Source organism: Schistosoma mansoni, chromosome 3 (assembly GCF_000237925.1).
Source record: "Schistosoma mansoni strain Puerto Rico chromosome 3, complete genome".
NCBI classification, from domain to species: Eukaryota; Metazoa; Platyhelminthes; class Trematoda; order Strigeidida; family Schistosomatidae; genus Schistosoma; species Schistosoma mansoni.
The window spans coordinates 6814371-6837564 of NC_031497.1; the positions used below are offsets into that span (position 1 = coordinate 6814371).

Sequence of the window (23194 nt, forward strand, 5' to 3'; positions counted from 1 at the left end):
TTTCAGAGACGAAACAAGCTGAAAAAAATAACACTTAAACAAAAAGTCATGTCGTAAATAATAGTCCATGAAAGAGAGAATTAGAAATGATGAGTAAAGTCGGAAGCCCAAAAAGATAATTTTGCTTTAATTATGTTCTCTGAAGAAAGTAACTTTAACTTTTCACATGACTAGATTATTGGAAGCAGAGAGTGCAAATCAAACTAAAAGTGAATAGTACATGTAAACTGTAAATTTAACTTTTTTCAATAATTTACTACTATGTAAATGCTTTCACGATTATCAATGTATCAAGCAATCAAATAGAGTTAACATATATTTCATCATGTTAGAATTGACCAAGAAAGTGGAAGAGTGAAAGTGAATTAGTAGTAAGATATTTTGTGCTGATTTTTTCAATTATCTAGTCTGTGTCTTTAAAGACTGCCATTTACTTTTAATAGCATTTTCAACATAAAAACGGGTTACTTTTTAATATATTTAATTTCGATGGACATTACTTCAGTTCGGTCAACTTAAACTGTTGAATGATAAGACCCAACATCAATGTCTAGATTACACTATAGTACTTGCATGAATGAGTGATTATTGATCAATTTATCTGTGCTAATTTTCCAACCACATTTCTGAGTGACCATTGTGTCATTTAGTTAAAATAAAACTAGTCCCAGATTAGTCAGATTGCTGTCTCGTTTAATGTATATATAGGCAGCTATCTCACTATAAATACTGATTTTCTAATATGCTAAAAATGGCAAACTAAAAAACAACATTGAGTCTGTTAAGCAAAGAGTAAACTAATAAAATAATACAAATTGAGTTGGCATTAGTATTTGCTTAGTTTGATAAACTGCATCGAAGAACAGAAATCCCAAAGAAATAACATGTGATTGGTTTTATAACTCCGTTTGTAAACAGTTCAAACTATGTGATCACATATGAGAAATAGAATTTTTCAAACATCTGATTGAGACTTTATTAAAACAATATATGGATACCAATTTTTAGACATATAAGATGAGTATTGTATGCAATTACATTTTCATCTATGTACTACCTTTTTCATCTTGTTTCAACTTTCAGAGATACTATTTAAGATAAGATTTACTAGTTTGATGGTATTTGTTAATAAATTATGCCTCATATCTCAAAATTTGGAGTGATATCGATGTATGTATACTTATCATTCATCCGTGAATTTAGAGACTTTATTCGAAATGCACCTGGTCTACCGTCTCGTAGGAAAACATTGTTGATCATTTTACTTTTATTTCTTCAAATGCACCCCATAAATTACAGATCTTAATACTTTTTAACTTTCAGTTCCATGAGGGATGACCTCATCGAAGAAAATAGTTTAATAATAAGCATCACTTTTGTTCTTAAATCAGAGAATTCACGAGCTCTCGTTTAATAATGACCAAGAGAAAACCACTACATCTAGTGGTTATTATTAACAGCATGAATGTTTCAGCTTAATTATTTAGGTGTTTAACCTGCAACATTTAACTAAGGGGTTTGCTTCCAAACTTGTCAGTTAAAATTTATAAATGATATAGAAAATATGTATCACAGGTGGATGATTCTGATGGTGTCCCGTTCTTTCAGCTAGGTGGTTTGATTACGGAGCTTTCATCATTCTTTCAACCAACATTGTGTCGTCCTGACCAAACGATCCAACTCAAAAATAAAACGAAACTTCATCAAGAAAGTTTGAAGTGTCGTCAGAATAGTTATAGAATATCACCTAATGTATAAATTTATATGACTACATGACCGTATTTTTATCTGAAGGATGAAGAATTAAACAGTTTTCTTTTAAGAATTGTTATAAACAATAAGGATACTGCTTATAACTTTAGGGGTTTCCGGTTATAACAGTCCTTTCACTTTTTACACGTATGTGGGACGTTAATTTATCTTATACGAATATCTACACTAGATTCCCACCCAGTGTCTATTCTACAGAACTTCAACAGAACTCAGATCAAGAACACGAGATTAGCCTGACTATAACGTCAATATATTTCCACGCCAAAATCCGACACGAGGAACAGTCAATCAACAACAGTCCATCAATAACTGTCAATACATAATAAGGATAGGGGAATATATATAACACATATAACACCTGTCATCCTATCTAATGTCTGACTCATCAAGACAACCAATCATTGTCATTCTCGCCCACACATCAAGAATAAAATACACGACTAAAATATATGATATGTTTCCCTGTATATCACATTGTGTGTTGACTTTTAAACTTGTTATGTAAGATAACTAATCAACATTTCTGCTCAAAGCACACAAACAGTACAGTCATCAGAATTTAAGGAAAAATGATTCGGATATATTTTAAGAGCATAGATATCATGGTATTGATAAAATGCATATCTGAATTATTTACTGGCCACATCAAAGGAATAAAATCACTTGAAGACAGTTTACTGTTACGAGTTTTCGCTTTCTAACTGTTTAATCTGTAATAATAGTAAGAGCGAATTTTTGAACAAAAATTAGAATTATTCTTCAATCTATTATTCTATACAGGTATTTCTTGCTAGCTTGACTGCGAGGCAGCCTCTTTGATTTGACTACTTTTGAATATTTCTTACACTTTGTGGTGTGCTTTATTGTCTCTTTACATTTTACACCAAGGACATGAAGTTTTATGGTGTTTACTGAGTTGTTTTAACCGAATTCTTTCTGAAAACACACTTAAATTGTAAAAAGCTTATAGGCAGCTATTAGAATTGCCGATGTCAAGTTCGTGAGCTAAAAACAGTTTTCAGTGCCTATCAGATCCTAAAATATTACTTTGAAATCGTTTCATAATTTAAAAAAATGATCTATAACATCCAAGTTTTGTCTGAATAACCAGAACATTAAATGAAGCACTTTGGGAATAATTTAATTTAAAACCTAGTATTTATTTTTCTCAAATTCTTGAGAAGTGATTATATCATAAATATTGTACAACTTATTCGTCAAAGTATAGAATATATGACTTTGCTTTCTTAATATCCTTCTGTACTTGATCAGGTGGTTCTCAAAAGTTCAATGTAGTCATTTAAATTACCAAAACTTTTGTATTTCAGATAATTTATAAAGGCGAAACTCTCTCATTAATTCTTTGTGTTTTCATATACTCGAATAATTTGTCTAACTAAAATCAACAGGCAAGCATACTGTTTTGAAGTTTATATACTAAGAAGAAACAGTTATGCAGAACTTAATGATTTTTCGTGGTTCTTCAGTGGTTGTCAGTTTAACATTCAAAGCAATCTCTACATGAAAATAGTGTCTACAAATTACTAAACTGTACATATTATTGACGTTGATTAATTCCAAAGAAGTTTCTTGTTGAAATATGTTGTTTTACTTAAACTATCTTCCAAAAAATATATCATTTAAAGATTTCAGATAATACATGATAATTTGATGCATTATATTTCCAATCCAATTCATTGCTGATTTTTGATAAATATGATAGAAGTCTTGATGACTTTTTAATGTTTGTTAATTAATGGTGTTGTTTTACGTTGATGTAAAAAGTGTCATAAACCATGAATCCTTATGCTATATGGAGAACTGCTTCGTTTTTTAATATTTAACATGTAGAGAAGTTCATAATATAATACAATTTATCCTCTAACATTAATTCAACTTAATTGGTTGGTTAAAGAGATCATAAACTCTCTGAGGACCGTAGACAATCATTTTAACTTGTTTGGTAATTAACCAAAAAGTAGTACCTATGTAATACAGTTTACATGAATTCAAGAAAATCATCAAAAATATTTAGTTTTCCACATCTTGAAAATCCGATTGTTTCACCCTTATTTTTTAGTCGCCATTTGTATATTTATTTCTTCTTTTTACTAGGTGATATTTTTTGGTTTTCTAAACCTCTCTCTCATAACAATGTCAAGAAAGTTACACTTTATCTTTCTAACCGATATTCGAGAGCCTAAAGAACCATGGCTTGAGCTTAGAGGAAAGGAAAGATACTTGTCCATTACATCATAAATACCAACTCCCTTCAGTTAATCATTAATCATTTCGTGCAAACTTGCACGTAAAAAAATTTTAAAAAGAACTAAGGCTAATAACTGAAGTCGGGTTGTTTTGAAATTCATAAAACTGTAGAAGTAGAAGTGCATGATTTAATTATAAATGAATAATGCTCAAACTAACCAAAACTGTATAGAAAATAATTTTTTGGTTTGCTTCATAATCGTCTATGTAACGCCTTAAAATACCCATTGCTTCAACTCGATGCAATGAAAATAATTCATTAAAACGCATTACCAAGATGTGCTGCCTGTATCTTTGGATCGGATCATTGGGACTTAGTGGGCTAACACCAGTTAGCATAGACGGTGTTAAATCTGAGGGAGCTGATAAAGATAGCGGTCCAATATCTTTTTCTTCATACCTTTTTCCAAACAGAAAAAAGATAATAATTATTGAACAGAACAGTATACTACAAACAGAAAAGCCAGATGAAGAATATGCAAAAAATATGACAAACTCCAGTCCCCCATTAAATGTTCGATATAAAATGAGGTTATTTTCTTCAAAAATTGAATCCCTTCTTCGTCTTTTACCTGTGTTATAAAATATTCGCACCTAAAATATTAGACTTTTATATTACCATTCATTAGCCTCTTTTAAGGAGCTATTATGAAACTAGCTCCAGCATTTATAGTTTCATGTACTTTGTTACAGTATGATTATAGCAAGGCTAAAAAATCGCAAGTAAAAAATGAATACCTGAAATAACGCACATATTCTCCGATTTTATACATGCTTCTGTAAGAACATTTTATAAAGTATTAAAGTCGCCACTCTCGATCTCAAATGTAAGGTTTATGTGGGAAAGTTAGGCCAATCAGTGGAATTGTTATTCATCGTCGGCGAAAATCGTTAGACAGATGCTGGATAATTTCGTTTGGCAAAACTTAAAAAATGGTTTCGAAAGTCAGGCAACTGAAACTCCGAATAATTTGCGTTTTTTGAATGCACTTAACCCACGGTTTTATTTGTGAGATTTAGAGATACATGAAGGCTTGTATTTTGGGCAAACCAAACCGCAAACACATGAGTGTAAGGCGTTTGATTTTCTCACAGTTACTTCATTTCCTATTGCTTAGATTTTGCATCCACTTCTCCTACTAATACCCTCAAATGATAAGTTTTGAGATACGTTGGTTTAAATTTAGAGAGTTGCTGTCACTTTCATCCTTTGTCTTACAAACTCAGTGGGGTTGATCACAGATGGTCATGCAGCATATTTCCTCACAATCCCATTACACTTCAGACGTTTCTTTCCTTAATGCATTTAGATATTGACATCAAAACAGATATGCCATAAAAAAGAACTCAACCGACATCTAGAACTGCTCAGAAGTTATCTAAGAAAAGCTGCTATAGCCTACAGCTTGTTTTGAAAGAAACATTTATCTTTGTTCATCAGACCAAATCTCACGTGTAGCTATCGGAATAAATGCTCTAGGAGTTTATAAGTCAATCACTCAAAAGACGAGTTTTTCAATAATTTTTGATAAAATTTAGAAGCATTTGACAAATTAAATACTGTATACTTCATGTAAATTAATGCGTAATCTTCAGTTTCAGAAAAACGTAGAAAAAGATTATTAGCTCGGATGCTTCAAAGATAAACACTTTAGCAACAATTCGGTAGTGATAGGTCTGGACTACCGTTCATCATTACGGTTAGATTAAAATGGATTTGCATTGATTGTTTCATATAAAGGCAAACAGAGAATCATTATTATCTTGCCAAAAATCAACTGATAGTGCAATTTTATATCGAATAGTATATTTCATGTGGTTCAAACTTTTCTATTTTATGGTAATCCATCAGGCAGAACTCCAGAATACTAGGTGCAGTAACAGTATCAGTGGTGATGAAAAAGATTAAACATCAAAGATACCATTCGAGGAGAAAATACAAAATAGTGTGACAAAAAAGTTATGAGGAATTTAGGGTTTCAGAATTTGGGGGGAGACAGAGAGCGGATGCACTTGCACCACTGCAAACGCTTTGGATCAATGTCATTCAAAGTTTCTTATCATTGGTTACGATAATCACGCGGCCCTTAACCAGGTAGTCTATACCTGTTAACATAGCCAATTCTAATTGTCAGTGACTACGTACACTGATACCATGTCCTGGTTTTGTCATCCCTATCTCTCTTCCAGCTTACGTCTGCACCAAAAAACATAGCCAATCGAGATAGGCGTTGGTTAGCATACGTAACACATATCCCAGTTACCTCAGTCGATGATGACTTACTACCTCATCAATCTATTTCCTATCTCTATCTAATATCTTATTTCTAACCCAGGCAACACTTACTTAGTGGTCGGAACATGCACAAACAGTGCTTCAAAGCTATGGGAGTTTATAGACTTCATGTAAGATAATTTATTAAAATTTTTGCACTTTATTCTTGAATAGGCTAGTTTTACGTTGAAACGCCAGTATAAGTAAATGTGAAATAAAAACGACTGCTGTTGCTACCAGATTTCATTATTAATGAACATTGTTTGGACAGAATGTAGCTAGTCGTTTATTGATGAACCATTAATTTTAAATTAGTCTAACATTTCGCAGCTAGTTACCGTCAATCTATGATATTAGAATAATGGCCTATATGTATGAAAAGCGATTTATATGACTCACGTTTTTGATGATGTTGGAAGATTTTTCAACGATCCAGAATTATCTTTATTAAAATCATACTCGTTTGTATTAGGACAATATATATGAGTTTTGAGACGTTCATTTTCCCCCTCCAATGAAAGTATTCTGACAGATCAGAGAAAAAATAAATTTAAATGATTTAGATTTTGAAAAGTGTACTAAGTTACAACAACATGCATACGACTACTTGATTATTAATGATTTGGTTTTGCCGACTTAATGAAAGGACTTATAAACTCAGCAAAAATTGGATCTAGTTTTACTTTTTTGTTTAACAGATGTTTACTATTTTAATATGTGCCTACTCTTTAGGACATTTCGTGTTTGATCAGAGATTTTATATTTATTTGATATGCTAGTTCAAAACATCATAAACCTAATGGACAAATGATTGATACTAACGTAATTGACATTAAAACTTCTTGATAACGATGAAATATGAGCACTACTAAATTACGATGTGAGATTCTATAATTAAATGATAGAGAAACATTAGTGATGAAGTGGAAATTGTGAGTGTTGACGAGTAAGACATCATTTAATCTGAATAGAATGACTGAAATGATAACTAATACATATTTTGCTCTAATCTAACGTCCTAAGCAAGAGCTTAAAAGTCTGGGTAAAGTACTTATCAAATAATTTTGTATGAACGTAAAATATACGATTGTTTTGCTCTAGTGGCTTCTGTTTTGATGACATCAACCTTCTCTAAAATGGAAAGTCATGTTAAGTAAGCAAACTCTTAAAAACAAATTTACTAAAACTCGTCATAAAAAAATTAATCTACAAACGTTTGGATACAATTATAAAGATTTATATTTAAGAAAGACCAATTTTGATAAAATTAAGGAAGTTGAGCCATTGAATTATATTATGCTGTTTGACTGGAGGGTTTTGATCAAAGTTTCACTTTTTAATTAAGAATATGTTAGTTTTTCTATATTTTCAACCATCTAGTTTCACGGATCTATGGACATCTGGTACAAGTGAAGTAATATATGGTTAGTTCACATTTTCGCTCAACATTTGTGAGGTAATAACTTACTGCTCTCTTAGCCGATTGTTTTCTTTACGTGTTTCAATCAGATCAAATTCATATTTATCTCGCCTGGGATATTTTGTAGTATCCGATTCATTGGTCTTAGGTGGAAACAAATTAGCATTTGATGTTTGTTTCCCGACGGTAAAACTAGAAAATACATTACCTGAACCAAGAAGTGGTAAAAGTCGAAGTTTGATTGCATTTGCACCACCGTATGGCCCACCTACATAAAAAGTAAATATCGGTAGTAAAAGGCGGATAATGATATTCAAAATAATCAAGTTCCTTTTTTACACCATTCCGCTCTTGATTCCAATTTCAAATACAATAACCTCTACTGTATTCATGGAGCTCTCTCTAACTTTAATGATGATAAATGTGACAAACAGAGTACGAATTATAGTCCTGTTAGCTACAAGTTAAGTTACAGATCATGTTAAGCGGTTATGCAAAAATCTTAATCTGCCAACTTCCCTATCGTTTCCGATGGATCTGTGTTTTTTCGTAACAGCAATGAGTATTGCGGATGGCTTATTATTTTATGAAAAATTCATCATCAAAAACACTTTGCCGTCTTGAATGACCCAAATAAGAACTAAATTTGTGAATTTTGGTCTTCATAGTTGTCATTTTTGCAGTGATTATACAGATATTGACTGCACCTATGGAATTTAAGATATCATCAAAAAATTAAAAACAGTTGGCAAATCGGCGAGTTATTACAAAATAATGCAACTAATTATTATTAATTCAAGATACGCACTCCCGCTTTCTGTGATCAAAATGTTTGCTAAGATATTCCAGAACGTACCGTTCAAGATACTAATTAAGAGTAATCTTTCTTTAATAGAACTACGCATTACAAATCAAGACACTCCTTTTTTAGCTTAAAATATTTCATTACCAATCTCTACGTCTTATAGAAACTTTTTTAGAAACCGTAGTCTAATAAATTCACAGTTAAAATCCTTTAGACAGAAAAAATTACGCATATTTAACACCTTCAGAAGCGCAGATGCTTATTAGGCGAAAAAGCTGGTTTTGGATCCTCGCGTTCAGCTCAATAATTTCACAACCCATAGCCACGTTTTCGTCACAGGAGTTCCTCTAAAATTTGTAAATCACTTTTAAAAGATTTAATCAAACCTGATATGAAGACGCCCAGCGCTCTAAATTTTCATGAAGAATGAGAAACGCACCAGATTTCGCCAACTGATTCAGAGATTCCGACATATCTATTTGTCTGATGTTCTGCTAATATCTGGTGTGGCAAAGCTGTGAGAATAATCCACTCATTATAATGCTGAACACTCGAAAACGTTTGAGTACTAAGTGTTACAAATACTGGCTTTTAAATCTGTAAAGAGGAAACGCTGAGTACATATGAAGTCTCAAGAGAGTCATAAACTTCAAAGTGCAAAGCGATATAAATGAAATGGGATTAAAGAGAATCCAGAAAGACAGTACTCAGTTTTCCGTAAATGTTACAAACAGTTTGAAAGAGTTCAATTTTATGACATTAGCAATAACCTTGACATTGATATATAAAACCCTTCGGCTTTAATGGCAGAACAGATGGTGGTCATACCTCAATCAACAAGTGGTTAAGGATAGTACAAGTAAAGACGAACGCTAGCGAAATTGCGTAGCTAGCGCTATCTGGTCATCGACGCCTTAAAATTGTCAAACTGAGAGCAATCTGTTATCGAAGATTGACCATTAGACTCTAGATTGGTCATTAAACATCCTCCGATTCCAACATAACCAACTTTGAAAAATTATTATGCTCAATAGGCTGAGGATGTGAATAAGATTTTTTCACAAGGTCCGAACGTCCATTCTGTTATCTTAATTATATATTTTTCTCGTGAGATTTTGTTTATTCTCCAGGAGAAGCAAAAACAAGGTGTGGAATCGTATTGAGTTATAGATGTGTTGGGTTATGTAAGAATTACATTTCATGGATTCGACGAAATCAGACAATCAGATTCCTATTCCACTCTGGTGAATGAAGAATATTAACAGAATGTATCAAGACAGAACATTAAATTAACGATAGCCATCATCTGTTAATCTAGCCAAATCATCACCATTCTCAAGTTTCTATTCTATGAAACATTTTGCTTCCAAAAAGTCTATAAAAGAGCATTTGCAAACCCTTAATTACAAAATATTCACAAATCGATTTTGACAAGGATTCGTCACGGCTGGCCTGAAACGCGTTTCTGAAAGAATGTATGAACTCATGCTCTGAGGAACATGGGTAAAATTGTTCAAAACCCCAGGATGTTTTATTCGCTTTCCTTTCAAGACTCGACTACAGGAAGGCTACCAGGTGAAGTTTATTCGCTACTTAAAATGCAACTTTATCATGACTGCTAAAGACTGAGACTGGTTACAATCACCACCATTCCGTATCTGTTTACAAGGATCTATTGCAGCCAACAATTTAAGACAGCTAGCCTTAAGAGTAGAGTTTAGTGTTTACAGCGAAATAAGTATCGTATGTGACATCTGCATTTACATTTCTGTAAACTACCCATACCGGAAATTGCGTGGTGCTAGAAAGCTAACTGATTTCCTTTCACTTTATATAAGAATACCTTAAGTGGTGCTTAGATATTTTGACAGTAGTGATAGCTGTATAAATTCACCGTTGGAGGGTAATTTCCACATAACCAGCGTTCGTTTCCGTATTTACGTCATCGGTCATGCGATCCGTTCCAATCATAGCTATGAGTCTATTCATTCACGTTCACAGCAGTAATCTCTCAACGCCACCTCACAAAATTACTCTTCAATAGATCTACATAACAATAACAGCAGGTGAAGATGTAACGGGTATTGTAGTTTGACAATACTTTAACAAGTTACACATATAATCGAATCGTGTCCACCTAGTAAGATATAATGTCAGAAGCGAGGAGGTTCTAAGATACATTTGATAGGTCATCAATATATCGAGGATTTACTGATCTTAACTGGCTAGCGATCGCAAGAGAAGTTGGGCACGGCGTTCTCACTCGTGATCTGGTGCGGATGCATGACCGAGCGCCTTCAGTTAAATGTGTCTATCAAAACTAATGTGGTCAGCATCCAATGCCAAACACTTACAGAGCTACTTATTTTGGGGATTTATTTACCGCCACACAAGCATACTGTTTTTTACATGCTGGATCAATAGTTTACGAAACTGGCTCGCTGATAAAATACATTCGTGATTGAGTAGATAAAGTCAAGGAAAATAAACGGCAGAATATTCGTATGGATATGCCGGTGAGTTACTTATCAGGTTTAAACAGTAATACTGTACTTTGAAACCATAGATTTTATCATCGCTTCGAAAACTATACTGTGTCCAAGTTGTGAGCATGGTGAAGGCATATCAGACCCAAAATTGGCAATAACGTATTAAAATTAGACTGTTAAAAAGTACGAACCTAGTGCAATAGTTAAATTTAGGTTGTTACAAAATAACTAAATAAAAGCGCTTAATATGAGCTGTGACCTTTAAAACTACGTACGTTACATCTCTTTCAGGTTTCTTCCAGGAGTAAGAAAAAACTTCATCGCTATGCACAGTGAATATTATGCCGAACAAATGTAGAAATAAGGTGACATCAAAGCGATCAGACTTCAACTCTCAAGAAAATTTGATGACTTAATGGAACAGAGAAATACATGGTACATTAGTAGATGAAACCCATATTAGCTCCTAATACTACGATGGATTGTAGTTAAAATCTTCGTGTGAGAGAATAGCGTGATTTCTCAAAGCGATTTCTCAAAGTTATTTTATTTTGCCGCCAATCTGCTTCATTGCTGTCGGTTTTTCTCGTTTTCACTAATCAGTTAGAGGCAGCTTCCTAAAAAAGTCGCTTCAAAGTTTATGAGGTCCATTTTGGTCATGGCTTAATAAAGTATGTCAATTCTGGTCGGCTCTTTCTTTAGACATTTTAGAAATATCCCCTCAAATAATATTCTGCTGTGCATATTCATCAGCATAAATATTCTGTGGTCATATGAATCATTGAAGCAATAAGTGGTCTTGAGAGGCACATCAAAAATAAGGGTGTTTTCAGATCTTGTCAATGAATTGACGGTTTAAGCATCATTGATGCCTCATTAATTACGTTGTAAGTCGGTTGGTCCTCAGGTGATACGCTTACTCCAGCTGAATGAGAAGATAAAGAATGGATTGTTGGTGAGCAACGTGCAAGAAGAGTATACATTATTCATCATCTAGTGTTATTGCAGAATGAGTAGCCGCAAAGTCCTAAACAGTTGTACTACGGCTAGATCTGGAGCAGAGAACTGTCTGAAATGCACCTTAGACGAGTGTGTTGACAAGTGGCATTGTACAAATAATGCTTTATAGTAAAACCCGAAACTATATAAAGGAGTGTGAACGAAAGGTTATGAATAGATACGTATAATTTCACTTGAGACAGAATACGCCTGAAATTTTTTTCCAGCAGCCGCTACCACTTTTACAACAACAAACGCTGGGGGTATAAACTAGAAATATAAGAGATTAAACATTAGAAAAATGTATTAAAAAATTCACAAGTGATAAGAAAACGTTTATCACATCACATGGCTAACGTTATCGTCCTAAAAACACTGAAATGTCGCTGAGTAGATAGCTCCTAGTTCAATCATTTACCATTTGAAACATTAGTCCTTCTTACCATTAAAAAAGTAAATATTTATCTCATCATGGATAAATCAGTCAAGTGGATCAAACAGAACCAATTAAAAATTAAGTTTGGCAGCATTCGTAGTTCGAAATTTTGAGTAGAGTAGACGTGAAACTGTTATGTCCTTATGCTCATACGATAATCGCGAAATACGATTGCCGGTTTACTTACACTGATTTATGCCACCAAAATAAAGACGTATACACCAATACGAGCAGCCTCGAGTTCTGGTTGGTTCGGTTTCCATCTAGCACTTCCTGTTACGTCCAGAACGTCAAGTCAGACCACATCAAACCATAAAAAAGAAGATAACATTTGCGCAAGATCAAACCCAATGTGACCGTGAATATGAGAAATTGTGACTAGTATTTTGAGACAACCTAAAATAGTTTAAAGTGAGATCGACAAACGAACACACCAATCATAAGGTGAAACGCTCACTACCACACTAACTTTCTTTGACCTTGTATGACTGTCTTGTTTATCCACCAATCACAATTTGATGTTCATTCTAAAACAATATTTGCCTTGTTGACTCATTTCTCCCATTCTCCAGTTATTGTTCGGTATGTCATTTATGTCTCTCCTTTTCCGTATGTAATAGACTGTACTGTTTATTTGTATACTAACGTTGTTAATTTACATTTTAGAAACAGATAAGTTTATTAAGCCAAATAGCTTACATGTTCTGACTTTGGCGAAACCAAGACTCTGTACTCGACAGTCCAGAGTATAGCTTGGAGTTGCACCTGTAGGAAATCGCTTCCTACAATTAGTATATCATATGACAGTAACTAATATGTTAGTTAAAAAAATGTGATGTAATGTATATGAATATACATATAATATAGTCACTTAACAGTCATACAATAAGAAAATACGTATAATATTAGTCCATAAGCAATTCCCAACTGTTACAATTTATTTATTCTCACTTGGATATAACAGCATCATTTACCAAAAACCCCAAGGACACCCAAGAATCGACCACACTTCAGAAATTATAAACAATATGGTGATAATAATTACAGCCAAGCCAAAAAGCGAGACAAAATATGCATACATACAGGACACAATACAAGTGGTGATACATAGAAAGAACAACGTAATGTTCATAAAGAAAAACATGTATGGAGGGATTGTCATGCATATTCTCACAGTAACGTGAAAATGGATTCTACAGTAAACCCTGATACTGTTGGTGACCTTACTGTTTGGTACAGTCGTAATCAATATACTTTCTCTTACTGTCTCTAGAGTTATTCTTCACCAATAAATATTGGAGGCCGGTTAGTCATACGTCAAACGGCGAATTATAATTAAACACTTACCTAACTTATGAGTAGTCACGTAGTAAAATTCCAAAGAGCAATAGTTACGTATCACCCTTTAGAAAAATTGAAAACTTTTGTCAATATATATATAGTGAGAACAACACAGTATATGAATTACTTTAACCATGTAGACAAGATTTTATAAAATGACAAGGCATAAGGGAATGAAGACACTGTGAAGTGAAGTGTTCATGTTGAAAAGTAATGAAAATAAATATAATGAACCAGCTTTATGTACTTGCCCTAGTACAATTCACAGTTAGACAGAAAAATGTTAATGACGTAATATTAACCAGGAAGCTAAGCTTGCGGTTCGCCATAAGCGTCTGATGGTAAAGTCGTCTAAAAGATGAAGAAGTTGGTTTTTTCCCATCTCATCAAAAAAACTATTTGTTGGATTCTTGTGATTATATATTAAGGTTTATCCAGTCACATGGACAAAAAAAGGATCATAATACTTTATGTTGCATTGTATTATGCTCCGAAACACCTAACCAAACATTTATCATTTGATTTTGCATACAGTTTGAAGTATGTTTGCTAGCAGGTCGCTCAAATATATGCAAACCAGAAATCCATGACAGTCTGCCTCAAGAACTCCAGATATTGAACCTTCGCCTTTGGTCAAGCTACTGAAGGTCGTTGAGACGAAAGTAAAACAGATCTGACTTGAACCAGTCTTTTCACTCATCTGACTACATTTCACTGTAAAAAATACAGTCAAAATTTAACATAAAAGTCATACCCAAAGGAGAAAAGGTTTAAGGATTTAGATTAAATCACAGAGTAATAGTTTCTGATATTTAAGGACAGGACGTTTCATTAATCAAGTGCTCTCAATAGGAGCGTAAGCACTTCACAACACCTGAGCGTATTGATCACAGTTAAAAGTTTCATAAAAATAATATCTAGTGGAGAGAAAACTTACTAAGGCTACAAGTAAGATATTAGCAAACCAACGGTTTGTGTAAAATGCAAATAACGATCGTTCGAACACTTAGACTGCAGTTATAAACCTAACAACCAATTTTTATAATGGGATTTATATAGGAATTCTAGTACGCTCAAATTGTCTGCACCTTTTCACATGTCTGAGTCAAAACACAGGATTGAAATTCAACAAATGTATATATATATATATATGATGAAGCCCAATATAACAATCCAAGCGTCATTAACGCAAACTATTTACTTATTTAAACACATAAACATGCGCCCCACAAGTTATTCCATTTATGTGAGAGATGGAATATTGTCCGGGCACCCAAACCGAACCAGGTGGCTTTCTTAGGAGGCCACTCTCCGAGCCTTTGACCTAGAGGTCTGATTCACAGGGCAGTGGAGGAACGTTAGGAGATGCAGTCCCATGGTAGCCGGCAACCAACAATAGGTTCATACCACATTTGTTTCTTCAGGATCCTGTAGTCCATGTGCACGATTGGTTTGGAATCAAGGTTTTCCAACTCCCCTAGGTGGACTTCCCGTGTCCACCAACCCGGTTACAGCGCCAGACATTCGCTTTTCGTCCTCTCAATTTCCTAAACAACACCCGGTTTGAGAAAAGGCAGTGAGTAGGACTTCCCTGGCAGTGACTATGTAAAATACCACAAAGCAGGTACTGGAAATTTCGGTAGAAATCTTCATGTAAACAATTACTAATGTAAGCATAATTATGTTAACACAGGAAAATAGTATTTAACTCATTGAAATCTCATGTTAATACAATTAGGTCATGTAAATTACACAGCCTAAGTGCATAGAATCAGTTATATCACTACAGTAAGTAAACTTGGTACAATAGACTAAAGGAAGAGAAAAACATTACATAGAATTGGTCTGTTCCTATATATAATTTCGCAAGTAGTAGGATAAAACAAATTGTTGGTTCTCCAAAACATATGTGGTAGTATATGTCGACTGTCAAGTCATTGTTCAGTGAAATTGCAGTCAGAAGATGCTACGAGTTTAATTTAGTAGAGATGAAATCAAACAGTGAATTGTACGATTAGTAGTTGAATTACTAACTTGGTAAAATTACAAATTACATTTTTTCAAAACATCATTCAACAAATAACACTAATCAATATAAGTTCTTAAGGGGCTTAATATATATTCCCATACCATATTTTTTATATTATTACCGTACTCGAAAATCATTTATCCATTATACTATTCATTCGCAAAGGAAACCAAAATATAGTTTTAGTAATTTATCCTTGATAGTCGTAATTGATATATATTTATCAACGTCTGGTACCGTATTTTACAACAAGAATTAAAACATAACATTGAAACGGTAATAAATCACAAATAATGAATTAAACCGAAGTATGTGTAAAACATGGTTCGTCAATTAATATCACTAAATACATTAAAACAATAACGTACTTGATCACAATAATAATAATAATAGAAGTGAAAATAAAAGGTTTCATATGAATTAACACATAGACGCCCAAATTATTGAATGTCCCATTCCAAAAATAAGCAAACCTTAACTATTCGTAATTAATGTATGTCTTCACAATCATAAAACAAAACAAATATGCTGCATTTTAACAAATTTATGCATTATGCAATATGGTAAGTTTATCTAATATACACAGAAAACTAGTAATAATGAAGTTAAATAGAATATGAATCTAGAAAAAATAACACACATAAAATAAGAAGTAAATTATCACATGTAAAGAGTTTCAAAAATGTGAACAAATAATGAGGGGGGGAAGGAAATATTTGAAATAAATAAAGATCCGTGTTTATTCTAATAAATGCAAGAATAAAGGAAGTCAATATATTAAAATGTCAGGTAACACGAATGTATATTATTCAATGAGTTCATGGGTTCATGAAACTTTTTCCGTAAAAAAATGAACAAAGAAATTTTCACGCCCAAATCTGTAAAATATAAATTTATAATTAACTGTTAAGGACGTAAACTAATATATATATCATGTTTGAATTGTAATCAAAATCGGTAAAGTTTTAGTATGGCAATGAGTAAAAGAGGCGAATACATAAATTACTTTAGGCTCACGCACAGTTTATTCAAAGATATTGCGAACTCCTTTAGAGCTTACAGTAGGCGTGGTTCATTACCTACTTAATATGTGAATATTGTGGATGGAAAATATGATTTTTTTTACATTAATTTACATAAGAAAACGAATTTAATACTATGTGAAGCTTATAGTTGAATTCATGAGTCAATTGAAGCTAGGCTACCATGGAAAACGTGGAAGCACTGGACAGCCGTCTCGTCCTATTGTGGGACTCCCCAGCAGTTCATATCCACGATCTCGCCTCGGGAGGTTCGAACTCAGGACCTAACAGTTTCGCGCGCGAGCGCCTAACTTCTAGACCACTGAGCCGGCATCCAATGGCGTTATTGTCTAACTCCAATCAATCCATGAAATATAGCAACCGTCCAACACTGTTTTAAGTGAGTTAATATCTTACAACAGATCCGGTTGAACTCCACTGGTCACTGCTTCTCACTAGAACTCCAGGCAATATCTCTTGAAGCCAGTCACTAGTGAGCATATGATTAGACACTAACACCGTTGGATGCCGGCTCAGTGGTCTAGAAGTTAAGCGCTCGCGCGCGAAACTGTTAGGTCCTGAGTTCGAACCTCCCGAGGCGAGATCGTGGATATGAACTGCTGGGGAGTCCCACAATAGGACGAGACGGCTGTCCAGTGCTTCCACGTTTCCCATGGTGGTCTAGCTCCAATTGACTCATGAATCCAACCATAAAATTACTAAAATCTCCACAAACATACCCCTTCTGACAATGTGGATCGACAATTATACACCAACATTAATATATTATTCTAATAGTGGTAAGTGTGGACGAATTTATTAAACAGAACGAAAGCAAATATTACAAGATAGGGGATGTGACACTGAGTGAAATACAGAGTTTTCATCTTCATAATTTTTCTCTTCACAGATCGATTATTATAGTTTGTTAGCATTTTCGATTGCTAATAACTGACCATTGTTTAAAATATTTCTTAAGAACAAAAAGCGCAGAAGGATACTTCGAACAGCTAGCCATAATAAAAGACTTAAACCTATGAAATATGGTTAAGAAATCTGAAGTAATCCGTTCTTCAGCTTTAAGGTGAACATTAATACATTTTAGGATTGCATTTTCCAAGAGTTTTGTAACACTTAATTCAGTACCTCATTAATAGGAATATACTTTAAATTGTAGCTCCTAAAACAATATTTACATTTAATTTCTGTCTCTTATTCTACTTTAACAGTCCATTATTGAACTAGACACGAAGTTATTCTTATGGATCAACTATATACTCTGTATGTATATTACTTAAACTCTAGCGAACAACAATTCTATAAAAAAATTCTGTTCAACCAAAATGGCACAAAACAAATAGCACTGACTGTTATTCAAAGAAATCGACTCGGATGTGTTTTAACACGTATCAAGTATCATGTTTAGAAACAAACTACTGTCCTGAATTTAAAGTCCTATTTCGTTATTATCAATATCCTATTTCAAATGATAACTGACAAACATATCGTTAATATTTATAAACCTAAAAGTGACTCCTTAGTTCGAATACATAATTTTTTGGGGATAATTACATTAAGGTATGACTTGTCGTATTCTGATTGTGTCCGAAGAGGATCTAATGTATAAATCAATCGACTTCAAGATGTACAAAGATAATACTATTCATTATTATTCCCTGGTTACCAGAGGATTCTTCAATGCTTACGAGATGAGTATACGAGAATGAGTATACGAATGATCATTATTTTTGTTGTGATTGTGAGTCGTACCACTTATGAGTGACAGATGTGGAACGTTTGTTTCCACTCAACCAGCTTTATTTCGGCAAAATCCAATGCCAACATTAAATCAAGAACCATGATGCGAAGCTAATATGAACCACGTGTGTAGGTGCAGACTTTCTATTCGGAGCCAATCCAATAGTCATATTCTTGGATTGAACATTAGATCAGAGGAAACAAACGTGACAGTAGTTTAGCGGAAATACTAACTAGCGAGTTGTAGCATTTTCGATTCAAATAGTGGCTTCCCAATTAAAATTATAGCATACTGAAACTACGGATTAAGACTTGAAGGTAGAAAACTTGAGTTACCAATCAGAAGTCCCGCGAAAGAACATTTTTTCAGTTATTTTAAACAATAGTTTCCATTTTTAAAAAATTAAAAAAGTAATCACCCGTAAAGTTGTGTCCCAACTTCCAGTACATATAGCTGTTCCATCTGGGCTGACACGTAGGGCTGAAATACGATTTTCATGACAATAGAGGATATTAATACGTTGACCTTTGAGTACGTCCCAGATATTCACGGCATGATCACTATAACCACCAAACAATAGGCGACCTAAAACAAAAATCAAAGTGATTGAATAGTTGCACGAGTTCATTGAAATGGTATTCAAATAGCTAAGGATAGTATGTTATTCTCGAATTTCTAAAACTTTTCAGCTCATATTTTTGGTTATTAGCAAGACATTTCACTTATATATGGGTTACAATTATATGGATAGAAAACGTAATGAGAATAGGTGTGCGCACGAATCTAACTCATAAAGTATGAACTGCAAAGCAAAACCAAATACTGAGAGCAAAAGGTTATAAGTGTCATAACAAATGTCTCAGGCAAGTTTGATGGAGAATATCACAGTGGAGAGCGTCAGTCAAGTATCAAAATCAAACACAATGTACGAATTCATGTCAATGTAGTTAACGCGGTGTGTAGATTAGCTTAACGGTTTACATGTATAACAAAAATAGTTATAGGAGACTTAGAATATTTTAAATTATGATGAAATTACTACATGGAAAGTTAAAGAAAAAATAATTTTTTAAAGTCTGAAAGTATTTGAATGCTTTGAGTTTGAAGGTAGTTGATGATATTATTGTGAACGATAAGACTTTGATTCCTTGCAAGACTCAGCCGAATCCCATAAACTGAGAAAAAATACGTTTTTGACCAGAATTTGTTAGGCGTATAGGTATCAAGACTTATTAAACACTACTTAAGGAACTTTACCAGACTCAAATACATACAAATTTTATTGAGTAGGCAAGTTCATTTCGGAGGTTATAAAAAAATGGATCTAGATACTTCTCAGTTCAATTCTCTCCTTCTACAAACCATACCGTGAGAATTTGTATTGCTTGATATTGATGATCAAGTTGCCTTATACTCTAACCTATTCTTACTTCGGGTAAGAAAATAGCGCAACTAAATCTTTAAAAGTGCAGTTTACCACACACTTAAACTGAAGGCGTTTGACTTTTTCTCTCGGCTAACACATCGAAATCATCCCGTTACTGATATGCATTTATCATAAGTAAGACAAGCGCAAATACACATGTATTTTAAGTAATCTACATGCTAACTATCACCATTTATAGTCAAACAATACAAGGCATCACAAGTGCATGAATTTGAGCATGAAATACCTGAGCATTTTAGATTTTCAACTGGGATGTAAAACGTTTTTAGATATTAACGAAATTCGAAGGTGCGCATACATGACATATATAGTGACAAATTGACACTGATGCGGAACATAAAAATGTCAACCACAGAAACAATGTCATGAATATATATGAAGAGCATCAAAAAAGGAGGAGGATAAGTCTAAAATTTTTGAGGGCCATGTAGAAAAACCACATAACTGAGCTGTTGTGGTTAGAATCTGACTATATAGCATATGGATCAGAATTTCTTGACATTCTTAGAGGTCCTACGATAATCAGCCTTCAAGAAAACTTGAGTAATTCTTTCCCTAGGCTTTCTCAAAAAAAATATGGGATATTAAATTACGTAATGTGAGTGTCAGGTATCCTAGCCATACTATGACACGGTTCAGAAACGTGATATGAACTTCTCTATGGTACATCGCAGTCAAGTGATAGCGTTCATAACCCCGTGATTCCGATAAACAAAATAAACGTTATTATTGCACCAATGAATGATTACTATTGTTTGATTACATCATATGAACAAATATTTAAAGTTACTATTTATCTGCTGGTTAGGAGAGTTGTGCCATTTAGAGATACAAAACCAACATGATACCTGGATATCTCAAACTAACTGGGCACTAAATGAACTCAGACTTTGGTCCGTGAAGCACCACGGGAGATTAACGAATGCTGCCTTTAAATATTTAATATTTTTTATATGTTAAGAATACTGACAGTCAAAAATGAAATACATCAAGGTTCGGACTTGCAAATCTACGGTCAAAAATGATCTGAAACAAACATTATTTAGCTAATTAGAAGTTCCATTTACCATTCCTAGTCCTTTTCTTGCTAATGTCTAAGAAATATTAGTTCAATCTTACTAACAGTAAAAGGTGTTTTAAAAACGTAGTAAGCGTAAAATGAGTGGTGTTTTTAGATTACTCAGTTTAGGAGTAAGGTGGAAAATCTAATTTTAATAGCTGATGTTTTAAACTGTTATATAAAACTTATGGTCTATATTGCAGTAACTTATTGCAGCAACTTGAACCAAGGCACAATTATGCCTTTCTGTACGCTGATAATGGCTGATCGACTGATATGGTTAATTTAATCCTACATTAGGACTCAGGGGGTGAAAATAACAAATGACAAACTAGCCGGCGTCATCAGCAACATATCAGCATGTTTTCCTCTTTATATAAATATAGCTTCTGGCTACTACTTATGATAACACTTGGTTTTCAACTCCATTTTAATCGGAAAATAATCGAAAAAATGGAAGCACAAGGAAATGAGGGATAACATGTAGAAATAACACGTAGAACTTCTGAGAATCAATCGGGACTAAGTAATCAATTTTAGACTACCAAAGTGGTACATTATAAAAGGCTGCATATGAGATAATAGGCGTTGAGATTCCGGATTACATTCGATTGTAGAAGGAAATTCATTTTTTACTCGTGGCACAGCACTTATCAAAATTTACGTTCTTTTGGATTGGTGCTTAGACCTTACTACACAAGTATTGCTTCGTGTAAATGTTGAACCAATTGGTTTCAAAAGTTTATTCTGATCTGGTTAAAAAGGCGATTGTATGATACAATAAGTTGTTGAAAATCAGTAAGGTCTAAAAGTCATACTTTTTGCAAATATTTATTGGGATACCGACAGGCGTGTAGTATATATATATATATATTCCAAATTACATCATTCATCCCAATTGTTCTTATTTACAAAATAGGGACAGAAGGCTTTCGCACAAAATCTTATGCAAATCTGAACTTACCACTTAGGGAGAAGTCAACTGCATTGCATGCGAAAATTACACTATCCTTCTTGTATACACAAACTTCACGGTCAGCGCGCAGATCAAATAATCTGATGGTTGCATCATCTGAGCCTGTAGCAAATGCATCCCCACTAGGGAAAATCCTGACACTGTTGACATCAGAGTCATGACCTTGGAATACTTGAACACACTGTCCTGTACGCATATCCCAAACGTTAGCACACCTGTCACATCCCTAGAGAATTATGAACAAGAAGTGACAACCGCCTACCCCAGAAACAAATGTCCTTCCGAATTCTGATGGTGATAGTGCAATGCTTAGCACGTCCGCAGAATGACCATAGAAACTTTGTATTATTTGTGCATATTCAACATCCCATAAGACACATGAACTATCTCCACTCCCTGTAAGCAGCTGGTGATCAGATATGTTGAATAAACAGCAAGACAAGTATGAAGTATGTGTTGCTACAAGCTTTTTCTTAAGGATGGGGTCCTCTTCCGAAAGAAGTGGATAAACAGTGCATTTATTGTCAAGCCCACTGGAAATAAACACGAATGAATAACTAGCTATGATAACAATTTTAACTAACCCACAAGCGATGAAACCTCCGGAAGGACTGTATGCACAAGACATTACCCAGGTGGTAGGCATTGATATGGAGTATTCCTACAAATTTGGTTAAGTAAAAATCTCGATATGACCGATACTTTAGATGTCGTAAAACCATCCCAAACTAGAATTTTTCCATCCTAAGCAATGATAGTAAGAATCCAAACATTACCTGTGAAGAGCTTACTATGTGCCGTTTATCTAAAGACCACGAGAGGCTCAATACTTTACCCTGATGACCTTTCAGTACTCGTCGTATTCGTATGTTTAAAGGTGGTACTGCATCTAGATGCTGACTAGCTGTGACAACTACAGAATAAGACTTTTAGGCGACTAACGGTCTTCATCAGAAAGCTTATTACGCTCGTCCTCAAGCTTTCTTTTCAAGCACTCAACCTCCTGGATCAGCTGTGCGTCGCCCTGACCTTGATCAGCTGAGTCACCCGCCATCAAATGGCAAAAGTAAAAAAGGATAAAACGAACACATATGA

At 33.9% G+C, this 23194-nt stretch overlaps 3 protein-coding genes across 3 annotated transcripts in view; all 3 read right to left on the bottom strand.

The window, feature by feature from the left end:
- Window positions 1–9014, bottom strand: part of Smp_075140 (hypothetical protein) — a gene marked incomplete at both ends in the record, with an annotated part of 16465 nt that extends 7451 nt beyond the window's left edge. The window contains 5 exons of the mRNA XM_018799056.1: window positions 4201–4441; window positions 6716–6841; window positions 7785–8004; window positions 8783–8888; window positions 8928–9014. Coding sequence (XP_018650882.1) covers window positions 4201–4441; window positions 6716–6841; window positions 7785–8004; window positions 8783–8888; window positions 8928–9014 — 780 coding nt within the window. The remainder of the gene's footprint in view (window positions 1–4200; window positions 4442–6715; window positions 6842–7784; window positions 8005–8782; window positions 8889–8927) is intronic.
- Window positions 9015–12197: 3183 nt separating this feature from the next.
- Window positions 12198–14506, bottom strand: Smp_162700 (hypothetical protein; the record flags this gene model as incomplete). Its single annotated transcript, XM_018799057.1, has 2 exons — window positions 12198–12299; window positions 14339–14506. The coding sequence occupies 2 exons, from the start codon at window positions 14504–14506 to the stop codon at window positions 12198–12200; spliced, it is 270 nt and encodes an 89-aa protein (XP_018650883.1).
- Window positions 14507–16398: 1892 nt separating this feature from the next.
- On the bottom strand, window positions 16399–23154 carry Smp_075130 (putative guanine nucleotide-binding protein beta 5 (G protein beta5)). The gene is made up of 8 exons (XM_018799058.1): window positions 23042–23154; window positions 22876–23012; window positions 22802–22843; window positions 22684–22760; window positions 22362–22632; window positions 22088–22325; window positions 19035–19201; window positions 16399–16713 (listed from the first exon to the last, which is right to left on the bottom strand). The coding sequence occupies exons 1-8, from the start codon at window positions 23151–23153 to the stop codon at window positions 16702–16704; spliced, it is 1056 nt and encodes a 351-aa protein (XP_018650884.1). The 5' UTR covers window position 23154; the 3' UTR covers window positions 16399–16701.
- Between the last annotated feature and the right edge of the window lie 40 nt (window positions 23155–23194).

Coding starts and splice junctions, on each gene's coding strand:
- Smp_075130 (XM_018799058.1), bottom strand. CDS start 23,153: ATGGCGGGTGACTCAGCTGATCAAGGTCAGGGCGACGCACAGCTGATC. Junction 23,013..23,041: donor TAAGCTTTCTGATGAAGACC/GTTAGTCGCCTA, acceptor CTTATTCTGTAG/TTGTCACAGCTAGTCAGCAT. Junction 22,761..22,801: donor ATGGTTTTACGACATCTAAA/GTATCGGTCATA, acceptor CCAAATTTGTAG/GAATACTCCATATCAATGCC.